This window comes from Colias eurytheme, chromosome 10 (genome assembly GCF_061535395.1).
Source record: "Colias eurytheme isolate Ceu_HAF_F1 chromosome 10, ilColEury1 Martin Lab GWU primary, whole genome shotgun sequence".
In the NCBI taxonomy this organism is placed as follows: Eukaryota; Metazoa; Arthropoda; class Insecta; order Lepidoptera; family Pieridae; genus Colias; species Colias eurytheme.
Window position 1 is genome coordinate 5180789 of NC_142989.1, and position 12158 is coordinate 5192946.

A 12158-nucleotide genomic window follows, 5' to 3' on the forward strand; every position below is an offset into this window, starting at 1 on the left:
GTGTGATAATGACCAGAAACTTTTAGTTTGTACATAAAATATAAATATTAAATTATATTTATTTTGACATTGAAACTAAAACTATAAAATATAAATTAAAATAAGGTCTAAATTTCTAATCAAATTAATAAAAAATATAATATGTAAAATATAGATCTACTTATTGTTAAAGTAAATATAACTAAATACCTAGTTAGTGAGTAACAAATTACAATATTTTTTTGGTAAAAAAAAGCAAATAAAAGTATGAATATAATATAATACGTAACAAAAAATGGATGATATAAGACAGTGGTCAAAAGTAATTACGCAGACTTCCCACTTATGAACTGCGAATATGAAGTTTGGAATCGGCCGGCCGCGGCAGCCCGCCACGATGCCACTAGTGTGCCACTAGGCACTACTCTATCAGCGGCCGAGCCCGCCGCGCCCCCCGCGCCGCCAACGCGGCGCCCGCGAACGGAATTCGCATGGCCCGCCGCGCCTGCCGCCTCGCTTCGCGATTTGCTTCAGTGTACGTGCGACCGTTCGCGCTTATCGACGGTTTGTTGTGTCACGCGCACTCACTTATTACGCAGTAGCGAGTAACGACAACCGCGTGGACTCCTACGACCCAAACTCAGAACTGCGTATTTATTTTCTCGCTTTCTACGACAGGTTACCGTTACGTGTTGACCAGTGATAACTGTTATCAGTGCGGAAAAGTTTCTTAGTGTTTTTCCATAACTTTTTAGAAGAAAACAATAAGTGTAGTGCTGATCGGGACTAAATTTCTATGATTATAAAAGACCGGTAACGTGATCGCTAGCCACGTTACAAGGTTATCGCGCCTCAACTTGCCTGTGATGAATTGGAAAATCGGCGCGTAGTCGCTCACGTGGTGTGCGCCCCGCCCCCGCCTCGTTCCGCACTTATATTTAGCAAAAATCGCCTTTAGGGACCGGTCCGAGTCCGACGCGCTCGTCGAACGTCTCTGTTTATTAACGTTAGTGAGACGCCACATGTTATTGGCTTCGTATAACAGCGATAAGGAGTTAGATAACCTCTTCAGCTCTTTCGTTTCAAATCGGACGAAGTTCTGGAACAAGTGAGCATGGAGAATCTCAATGGGAACGTGGTGTGATGGTAACGGCCGTATTAAGCGAGCGCCACTGAGCGCACAACACGATACAGTCGCCAAAATATTCCACTGATAAAAGATTGAAAATTCAAGATGTCTCTACCCGGAGGCGGCAGTTACCATAGCCCATGGTCCTCACAAACAGCTCTCTCGGAGTTGGAGGGAGCTATGGGGGAATTGGAACCCCTAGGGGAACTAGCCGAAGTTGGTTTTGAGCCACAAACTCGAGCGCGCTCAAACACGTGGCCTCTTCCTAGGCCAGAAAATTATGTCGATCCAGTCGAAGACGGTGGCTCGAAAAAGAATTCTAATCAGAATCTAACTGGTAAATAAAAATTACATAGATTCGAATATAATATTATCTAGTTACGTAGGTATGTTCTACAAAAAATATCTAAATTTTAATTTCGTAGACTTATGTCAAGGTCGCCAAATTAATTATTTTATGGTTGAAACTATACCTACTTATTTCAATGCGAAGATTAAAGATGATTCATATTAATTACAAGTTTTTATATTATGTTTAACAAGTAGTACAAAAATGCGTGTTTACTGTTTAGTTTATATTATGTAGGTAGGTATGTACCCCTACACAAAAATTGCATATTAATTTACTGAGTACAATATCATACCGCCCGTAGGTTACAACTTACACACGTATAGACGTATAGTACAACATATACCTAGTATAAACATACATGTCATATTGTTTACATAATATATACCGACGTAGATGCACTTGTCTAATGAGTAATGACCTAGCTTATTAAAGTGAATCAATCCTTATTAAAAACGACTAGCTGCGCTCCTCGGTTTCTCGCTTCTGTTGGTCTTAGCTTAGCGTGATGATAATATTACAATATAGCCTTCCTTCCTCGATAAATGGGCTATCTAACACCGAAAGATTTTCCAATCTTTCCAATTCAAATCGGACCAGTAGTTCCTGAGATTAGCGCAAACAAACAAACAAACAAACTCTTCAGCTTTATAATATTAGTATACCTACTACCTAGCACCTAGATAATAAAAAAGACAGCATTTTAGGACTAGCTGCTATAGGTATCCACTTAACTATGAAACAGGCTAGGTAGGCTAGGTAATAACCTAGACTACTCATAAATAAATAATAATCTTTGTACCAAAGTAGGTACTGTACTTGAAACTAAAACTGAACTGACTTAAAAATAAGCAATTATTACAGTCATTTAAATTCCAAAAAGAACTGTTTTTGTGTATCTTGAATGTAGGTACGTACCTTCCTGGTTCTTTAAAAAAAAAATCAACTGTGGTTATTCGATTCATGGCTTCAAATATTTTTAAATGTTTTAATTAAAGTTATTATACCTAACCTCAAATCGATATAAACATAATAAAGAATTAAAGACTAAATATGTATCATTAGTAAGAAAGTCATTGGTAAGCTACTTACCTATTGCGGTTATGTTGGTCGTAGACCGTAATAGCATGTAATAGTTTAAGTAAAGAGTGCTCTATTTCCAATTAGGTAGGTACCTACTATTTATTTTTATCATAGAAAAATACTACAGTACTTCCCTGTGACAATGTGATGATCTGATTTGTTTAATTCGAAGAACTGAAATAGTAAAAAAAAGGGAAGAAATAGAGTCTCAGTCAATCAGCTTAAATTTTGAACCAATAACTATGCAAATCAATCTAGAAATTTCACCAGATCGGTATTATCCTTTCACTATCGTAACAATTAATTACGTTTAAAACACACTAAACAAATACAAGAGTTATAAGAACATTACATGTTTATGCAGTTTTATAATAACAACTAGCTTTCCGCCCGCGGCTTCGCCCGCGTTTTCAAAGAAAAACCCGTTCCCGTAGGATTTCCGGGATAAAACCTATCCTATGTCCTTTCTCGAGTATCAAAATATCTCTATACCAAATTTCATGCAAATTGGTTCAGTAGTTAAGGCGTGATTGAGTAACAGACAGACAGACAGACAGAGTTACTTTCGCATTTATAATATTAGTATGGATTACAAAAATAACTAATAAGTGATCTAAGAACAACACTAAAATAATCTAAGCTAAAATATGATGAAGCTGGTTTGATTCCCATATCCCACGTTGTATAGTTCAGTAAGGTGACTGGGCACAAACAAAAACATTTGATTGTAATATTCGATATTAGGTATTACCCAATATAAATAAATTTTATTAATATTCAAGAATTTGTGTAAAAACATAATAGATAAACATAACATACAAAAATAAAACATCACTAAAGGTATTTTTAGCACTATAATACACAAGAGTCCAGAGAAATGTTATAAATTTTTTAATATTTCATGTATATCGTAAATCGTAATCGTTATTACAAGATTAAACAAGAATGCTCTAGGTATATTATTGGAAACTTGGTCTAGTATTATTGGAAATTTTATTGTTTAATTTATTTCTAACTATTTTTATTTATCTTGATAATAAAACTAATAATAAGTCTCATATTGTTTGACTATATTGAATACATTATATTCGAATATCCTCATTTTTTATTTCTTCCTTCAGTCAAATTATTAGTAGATAGACATGAGAAAATAATTCAATCAAAAAATTTATTATGCTCCAACTAACTACTTTACTTAATTACCTCCTTCGTTCCTATTAGAGTGCTAATCTATTAATAAAGAAATACGCGATGAAACTACGACTGTTTTCGATACATCACAGAAAACAGTACATAACATACATGAGATACCTAAATGAATGAAACTATTTCAGGTGCGCCACCGCTACCGATAGCAGCGAAGAAAAACTCCTCCCGCCGAAATGCTTGGGGTAACCTCTCCTATGCTGATCTTATTACCCAAGCCATCACGTCTGCACACGATAATAGACTCACATTGTCCCAGATTTATGAGTGGATGGTTCAGAATGTGCCATACTTTAAGGATAAAGGCGACAGTAACTCGTCAGCAGGTTGGAAGGTACGTCTCTAACTATAATGTTCTTTAAAATTATGTATTTACCAATCAGTTCTTTTATCACGTGTTATACTAGCAATCACATAATTTAGTCGTTAACTCACACATGCAGTTAATAATTAAATTTTTCTTAACTTACACGTGCTGAAATATTATGATGTAAAGTTATAACATTCAATAGGGAAAAGTAATAGTACATCGTGTCATTTCAATAAAGATTAAGAATAAAATCCTTCCTACTTTATGTAAATTAATGTTTCCTACGAAACCAGCCAATTTAGACTAAAATTGTAATTAAATACTTGACTATGAACTATGTCATGCCATGTTTAAAGAACTAGCAGCCAATGCTGAGTATCAGTAATGAGCATTTTTAAAGTATGTATTTTTAACCGATTTTAACTCGAGCATTTCGCAATTCGCACGCTGCAAGTGGACAAAATGTTTCAAACCTAGGTACTCAAGCAATTAAAATTTTTGTATCTAGGACCTACTTACTCTTTTTTTTTACACGGGAATATTCATGGCCTATTCTGAGAATGCAAATTATGTAGGTGTGACTTGGTTGTTGTTTCTCTGGGAATATATATCTAGCTCATATACTTAATAAAAACAAATTGAATTTACTATAGCATTGTTTCTCAGAAACACGTTTGGTCGAACTGCGCAGTGGCTCACGTTATCTCAATCCGAGCCGCGACACGACTGATATAAATGATAATAAAGACACTATTACCCATTTAATCCATGGAGCTATTCTCGACATGATCGCTCCGTTAACGTTTCATAACCGTTACGCAAGTGGCGTTCAAAATAAATTCCAAACATAAACGTCGATGGAACAACAATTGGTATATTGTTATTTATTTATTGTGTTCCAAACAATGTTTTGATACAATTACAAGAAATAGAAAAAATGTTAAGTGCTATTTTTGTAAATGTGAATTTACTAAATTGTAACGAATACCGAGATTAACTTTGCTTCGAACTTGGTGACCTTCGTGAACGTATCCGTGGCATTGATTAATATTTACGCATACAATAATAGCCATTCAAGCGCCGCGTGTAGTTGATGCCAAATTGGCAGTTACAGCTATTGCGATAATGCTTATATTCCGCTGCCGCGCGCCGTAATTGTGTGCCTGTTCGATTAACAACATGTTAAAATCGTGTGTCATTCTCAAGCTACGGACGAGCTGACAAAATGCAAACAATACGGCGAAAATTTTCACAAATGTATTGAAGACAGAAATACCTTTAGATCCATTAGAATTTAAATACATACACATGATGTTGGATCCGAAAAGATAGTTTATTCTAATTCCAATACTGTTTATTCAATCTTATTTTCATTACAAACGCATTGTTTGTTATATGACATGCAGCCTGCAGCCTGCAGGGCAATGGTTACCTAAGCCTTGTGATTGTAGAAAATAGATACGAATCAATAGTGATCATATAGGCTTAATGAACGATAGGAAATGTATACTTTCACGTAATTAGAACTAATCTGAGTATCCTGAATTGTGTGAAACCTGATATATAGGTTGTAAATGGTAAATGACGTTACAATATTCGTATTCGCAGTATCGATGTCACGTTGGGCCCAGCTGAATAACAAATGAATGCTACCGTTACAAGGAACCGTTAGACACCTTCGCAAATCTCAACATATCCTCAAGCGCCGCCAAAAAACTGACTACGGATTGAACTATCTTAAAATAAGTCAATTATAACGGAAATTTCCTCCTTCCTTACATTGTAGAAATCTTTACTTCACACAAGTATATAAATGTACTTCAATTATATGTATAATCAATTGACAATTAACATTATGGAAAGTTCTAGACTTCAACATAATTATTACTAGCTGGTTTACCAGTTACCGCCCGCGGCTTCGCCCGCTTTGTCTAAAACCTAATAAATTATATACTAAAACCCTCTTGAATCACTCTATCTATTAAAAAAAACCGCATCAAAATCCGTTGCGTATTTTCAAAGATTTAAGAGGGCGTATAAAGCCAGATAATTCTACGATTAAGCCTCGCCCATTACGCGCCATGCCGCGCGCCCTCACAATACCCTCATACACCCGGCTCATCCAACGTACGTAAAGTTCATCGCACGCTAAATTATACACAATATTCTTCGCTCGTTCAACGCGTATTTTCGGTAGTTAGTAGGTATGTTGTCTAAAATAATTGTATAAAACAGTGAAGTTGAAATCATCACAAATTATGTAATATGTCTTTTTATTATTATTTGTTTATAATTATTAATGATAATCTATACATATTATAAAACAGTAAAAAAACTGTCTGTAAGTATGTAATATATAAAAAAAACAATATTAGGGAAACAGTATAGAGCACGAATCCGTAAAAAAAGTCTGTCGAAATAGCGAGTATAGATACTATTTTTAAATAAACATACGCAGTCGACGACACACATTCCTCCAGAACTTTATTTTGATTAATTTGGTTATAGTCCATTGAATGAGTCCCTCCAAGGGGGGTCTAGAGTGCGTGAGTTAGTAACGTAAGATGTTTCTTCGGAAACATGTCAAGAGTCCCTAGGTAATAAACATACTAAAACCCCGGGCCACTAGGAGGAGCCCCGGAGTGGGGGGAGGGGGGAAATGGGTCCATTTTTTCATTTTTCGCTTAAATCTCAAAAACGGTACATGTTAGAGAAAAACTTTCAAGGAAAAATTGAAAGGCCATAAAATTATCTACAAGTTGTACCTGAATCATTTTTTCCTATATCCTACCGTTTCTGAGTTATACGCAGTAAAACATGATTTTGGCTCAAACAATTTCAACATCAATCGATCAAAAAATATTTCTTTCTTCCAAAAAACTCAAATGTGCAACTTGTGACCAGTACTGATAGATTGCTCTTAATTAGTTCTATAATTGGTAAAATAAACACATTCCTCCATGGAAGCCTTTAGGAGGAATCGATTGTCAGAATATTATATTAGGGCAGTTTGAGTTACTGAACTTGATCTTTTTATTTTTTTCTTCCAAAAAACTTAAAAGTGCAACTTGTGACCGGTACAGATAGATTGCTCATAATTAGGTCTATCATTGCTAAAAATACCAGATTCCACCACGGAGGCGTTTACGGGGAATTGAATTTTATCAGGGTAGTTACGATACATGAACTTTTTATTTTTTTTCTTCCAAAAAGCTCAAAAGTGCAACTTGTGACCGGTACAGATAGATTGCTCATAATTAGGTCTATCATTGATAAAAATACCAGATTCCACCATGGAGGCGTTTACGGGGAATTGAATTTTATTAGGGTAGTTAGTTAAAAAGTTCATGTATCGTAACTACCCTAATAAAATTCAATACCTCCTAAAGGCCTCCATGGTGGAATCTGGTTTTTTTATCAATGATAGACCTAATTATGAGCAATCTATCGGTACCGGTCACAAGTTGCACTTTTGAGTTTTTTTGGAAGAAAAAAAATAAAAAGTTCAAGTATCGTATCTACCCTAATAAAATTCAATTCCCCGTAAATGCCTCCATGGTGGAATCTAGTATTTTTATCAATGATAGACCTAATTATGAGCAATCTATCTGTACCGGTCACAAGTTGCACTTTTGAGTTTTTTGGAAGAAAAAAATAAAAAGATCAAGTTCAGTAACTCAAACTACCCTAATATAGTATTTTGACAATCGATTCCTCCTAAAGGCTTCCATGGAGGAATGTGTTTATTTTACCAATTATAGACCTAATTAAGAGCAATCTAACAGTACCAGTCACAAGTTGCACTTTTGAGTTTTTTGGAAGAAAAAAATAAAAAGATCAAGTTCAGTAACTCAAACTACCCTAATATAGTATTTTGAAAATCGATTCCTCCTAAAGGCTTCCATGGAGGAATGTGTTTATTTTACTAATTATAGACCTAATTAAGAGCAATCTATCAGTATCGGTCACAAGTTGCACTTTTGAGTTTTTTTGGAGAAAAAAAATAAAAAGTTCAAGTATCGTAACTACCCTAATAAAATTCAATTCCCCGTAAACGCCTCCGCGTTGGAATCTGGTATTTTTATCAATGATAGACCCAATTATGAGCAATCTATCTGTACCGGTCACAAGTTGCACTTATGAGTTTTTTGGAAGAAAAAAATAAAAAGATCAAGTTCAGTAACTCAAACTACCATAATATAATATTTTGACAATCGATTCCTCCTAAAGGCTTCCATGAAGGAATGTGTTTATTTTACCAATTATAGACCTAATTAAGAGCAATCTATCAGTACCGGTCACAAGTTGCACTTTTGAGTTTTTTGGAAGAAAGAAATATTTTTTGATCGATTGATGTGGAAATTGTTTGAGCCAAAATCATGTTTTACTGCGTATAACTCAGAAACGGTAGGATATAGGAAAAAATGATTCAGGTACAACTTGTAGATAATTTTATGGCCTTTCAACTTTTCGTTGAAAGTTTTTCTCTAACATGTACCGTTTTTGAGATTTAAGCGAAAAATGAAAAAATGGACCCATTTTCCCCCTCCCCCCACTCCGGGGCTCCTCCTAGTGGCCCGGGGTTTTAGTATGTTTATTACCTAGGGACTCTTGACATGTTTCCGAAGAAACATCTTACGTTACTAACTCACGCACTCTAGAACTTTTTATTCAATGGACTATTATATTGTACGACATTTTTCGACTCAGCAATTATTCTAAAAATAAAAATAAAAATTATCCTTTATAAAATATTACAAAGTTCTTCGAAATTTACGTATTATTTTATCGAGAGCTGGTAACTTTAGCAGGTACCTTTCTGGAGTATTTTTTTCTGCGTGGCAATAGTCAGTAGACACAGGTAGAGAGTGAGGGTCCACATTTTCCAAATTTAAAATTGTTCTGTGAAATTAGTAAATTACTTTCAAACAGGGTCAATTAAACAAATATAAATTATTCAAAGTCAAAATAGCGAGTATAGATAGTATTTTTAAATAAACATACACAGTCGACGATACACATTCCTCCAGAACTTTGTTTTTATCAAATTCGTTAGATTGTACAATATTTTTCGACTCTGCAATTATTCTGAAAATAAAAATAAATATTATCCTTGATTAATAAAAAAATAAAATATTATTTGAAAACTAGTTATTATTTTGTTCATCCAAATTTCTTCGGAATTTCTTCGAAATTTGTTGTATTATTTTATCGAGAGACGACTAAAGACATGTGATTCAACACTAGCTGATGCCCGCGACTTCGTTCGCGTGAACTTTAGACGTGAACAACTAGGAGAATTTATTTAGAGTAGGTGTAATTTATATATAATGGTATAGTTTGTTTGAGCTCCTAGGGTATGTTCCAGACCTTCGAATTTTTTAATTAAAATACCCATTAGACTGAACATTTTTTTTAAGACTTCATTCCTATAAATGTGTAGCTGGGCTCTTATGGGTCTATATCAGATGTTCCAGATCTTTGATTTTTTTTAATCAACAGAAAATTTCCATCAGACGCAACAATTTTTGTTGACGTCACTCCTATAAATGTTAGAGTGTGATCTCAGGGTCCCTCATCATACATTCTAGATCTTCGAATTTGCATATTTATATTGCCCAGATAATACCTACACAACAAAATAACTTTCATTCAAAGCCGTCCAATAGTTCCGGATTCCGGAGATTGGCGTGTACAAACAAACAGACACATAGAGTTTTTTTAGGATTTACGGGAACAAATCTATCCAATGTCCTTTCTCAGGTCTCAAGCTATCTCTGTATCAAAGTTAGAGCTTAGAGAGCCAGACATACATACAGACAAACAGACAAAAATTCTATAAACTATGTACCTATATTTTTGGCTCCTATATCGATTGAAAATCACGCCCCAAGTAGGTATCCGTAAAAATATTCAATGTACAGTTTTGACTTTCGTACAATTTTTTTTTATACCTATGTGATTGTAATATTATTATCTAATACAGATTGTAAATATATATAATGTGTAGTTACTATTCACAACCTGTATTGGTTATTTACTGGAGCAAACATAGGAATCTACCTATTAGTAATACTATAATATATATATATATATATATATATATATATATAATATTATAAAACATTCCCGATTTGATTGATTGCATTTGCAAGGCGACCGTAGGAATTAGGTACCTACATAACTAAGTATAAAAAGTGTCTTTGTAAATTGTAGGTACCCACTATGAATGTAGGTATCTATAAATATCGTCGCATGAATACTCAACTCGCGGAAACGAATTTACAGAATTTACACAAATAATAATATCCAAACTCGCCTGGATAAACTTTCTCAAATGAATCTATAGTTTAGGTGGTCTGTTGCGGTTCTGCATCAGGTGTTTCAGTTTTCAAAATAAATTATTATTTTATATTTCCCGGATAATATAATAGTACCTACACAACAAAATAACTTTCATTCAAATCCGTCCAGTAGTTCCGGAGATTAGCGTGTACAAACAAACAGACAAACACAGACAGTTTTTTTTATTTACGGGATAAAACTCATCCTATGACCTTTCTCAGGTCTCAAGCTATATCTGCACCAAAATTAGAGCCCAGACATACATACAGACAGACATACAAAAATTCTAAAAACTATATTTATGTATAGATATGTACTACATACTACTATGTAATACAGATTATGAATATATTATATATATACATATACATATGTATATTATAAAAAAATACCTATTCAATGTAAGTACAGTTTTGACTTTCGTACTGTTGTTTACCATTTTCAACAAATCAATATTCGGCGTAATTATAAAACACGGCGCAGCAATTTTAGCGTGGTCTACTCGTCTCAACGGAGCGATAGCGTCTGATGTATGAAATAGAATTATGTTTTTAGCTCCCGGAACGTGCGATGGAAGATGATTTCTTGCGTAATTAAAAATATAGTAAGCGCCAAAAGTGTTTTATCGTGATTAAACCAAAACTAAAAGTAATTACACAAAATGCTCTGACAAATATCTTGCAAATGTTTTAATATAATTGTTTATGAAAAAAAAATCATAATAAGTATTACCATGTCCAGTAAAAAACGTAAAAGTGTGAAATTTAGAGGTAACTTCGTGAATTTTTTCTATCGAGTCAATTTCAATATTTTATGTTTTTGATCTGACAATATAATCGAAAATATCATCAAGTTTTACATATATTTTATTTTTTATATTTGGTCTTGAATATTATTACACGTATCAACTAAAAGTTGATTGGTGATTTGACTTTATACGCGCCCTTAAGCATACAAACAGGGACATAGGGACAGCGAAAGCGACTTTGTTTTATACTATGTAGTGATTATATATATATATATATAATAAATGTACGCATGAATGAATCGTATTAAAAAAAAAACGAACCCAAATACCAGACACTTTGACTTGAATATTAAAATTAACTCAAACAAACTACTTCGTCATTATAATTATTATGATTTATCCTTATAAAATCATTTTAGTTTAATATTTGCCTGGTTTCGCTCAACTACGCGTCGACGTGCGATTGAAAAATTTATATAAAAATAATAATAATGATGATCATTCAAACATAATACTTCTATGATTTAATTTCTAGTTTTTGCATTGAGTCTGCAACTACTTTTCAAGTAAATTATAAGGAAGTACGATAAAATTATGTTTTTACGTTTACCACAAAATATAATTAGGCTATTTATAAATATTCTATTGTAATAATATGAGTTAGTGTCAGCGATAATTAGTCGCTATAATGCATTATATTCACATTAATAAATTTAAACATTAGACAGGTTTAATCATAGGAAAATTCCAACCGAGACCTTTCTTAACAACTAATTGAGGTTATTTTAATTTGCACAGGTGCCATATTGCTAAGATAAGCAGTAAGCTTTATTTGCATAGTGTATTATGTGATAGATAATTTGTGTAGATTCCCATTCATACTTTGTCTGAATGCGGTTTAGGTATAAAAGCATGTACCTACAATGTTTTCCGGAATTTCCATTTACTTTATGTATGTTGTATACTCATTATTTATTACAGTTATATTATTCTATATAATGCACTGTGT

At 33.5% G+C, this 12158-nt stretch overlaps 1 protein-coding gene across 2 annotated transcripts in view; it reads left to right on the plus strand.

Moving 5' to 3' along the window:
• Positions 1-411: 411 nt before the first annotated feature.
• The window catches only part of foxo (forkhead box, sub-group O), a 71841-nt gene continuing 60094 nt past the window's right edge, over positions 412-12158 (plus strand). Inside the window, exons 1-2 of one of the 2 annotated variants that reach the window (XM_090106618.1) lie at positions 412-1445; positions 3875-4080. In XM_090106618.1, coding sequence (XP_089962744.1) covers positions 1214-1445; positions 3875-4080 — 438 coding nt within the window. In that variant the 5' untranslated portion in view covers positions 412-1213. The remainder of the gene's footprint in view (positions 1446-3874; positions 4081-12158) is intronic. The other variant, XM_090106617.1, reaches the window with a different exon arrangement.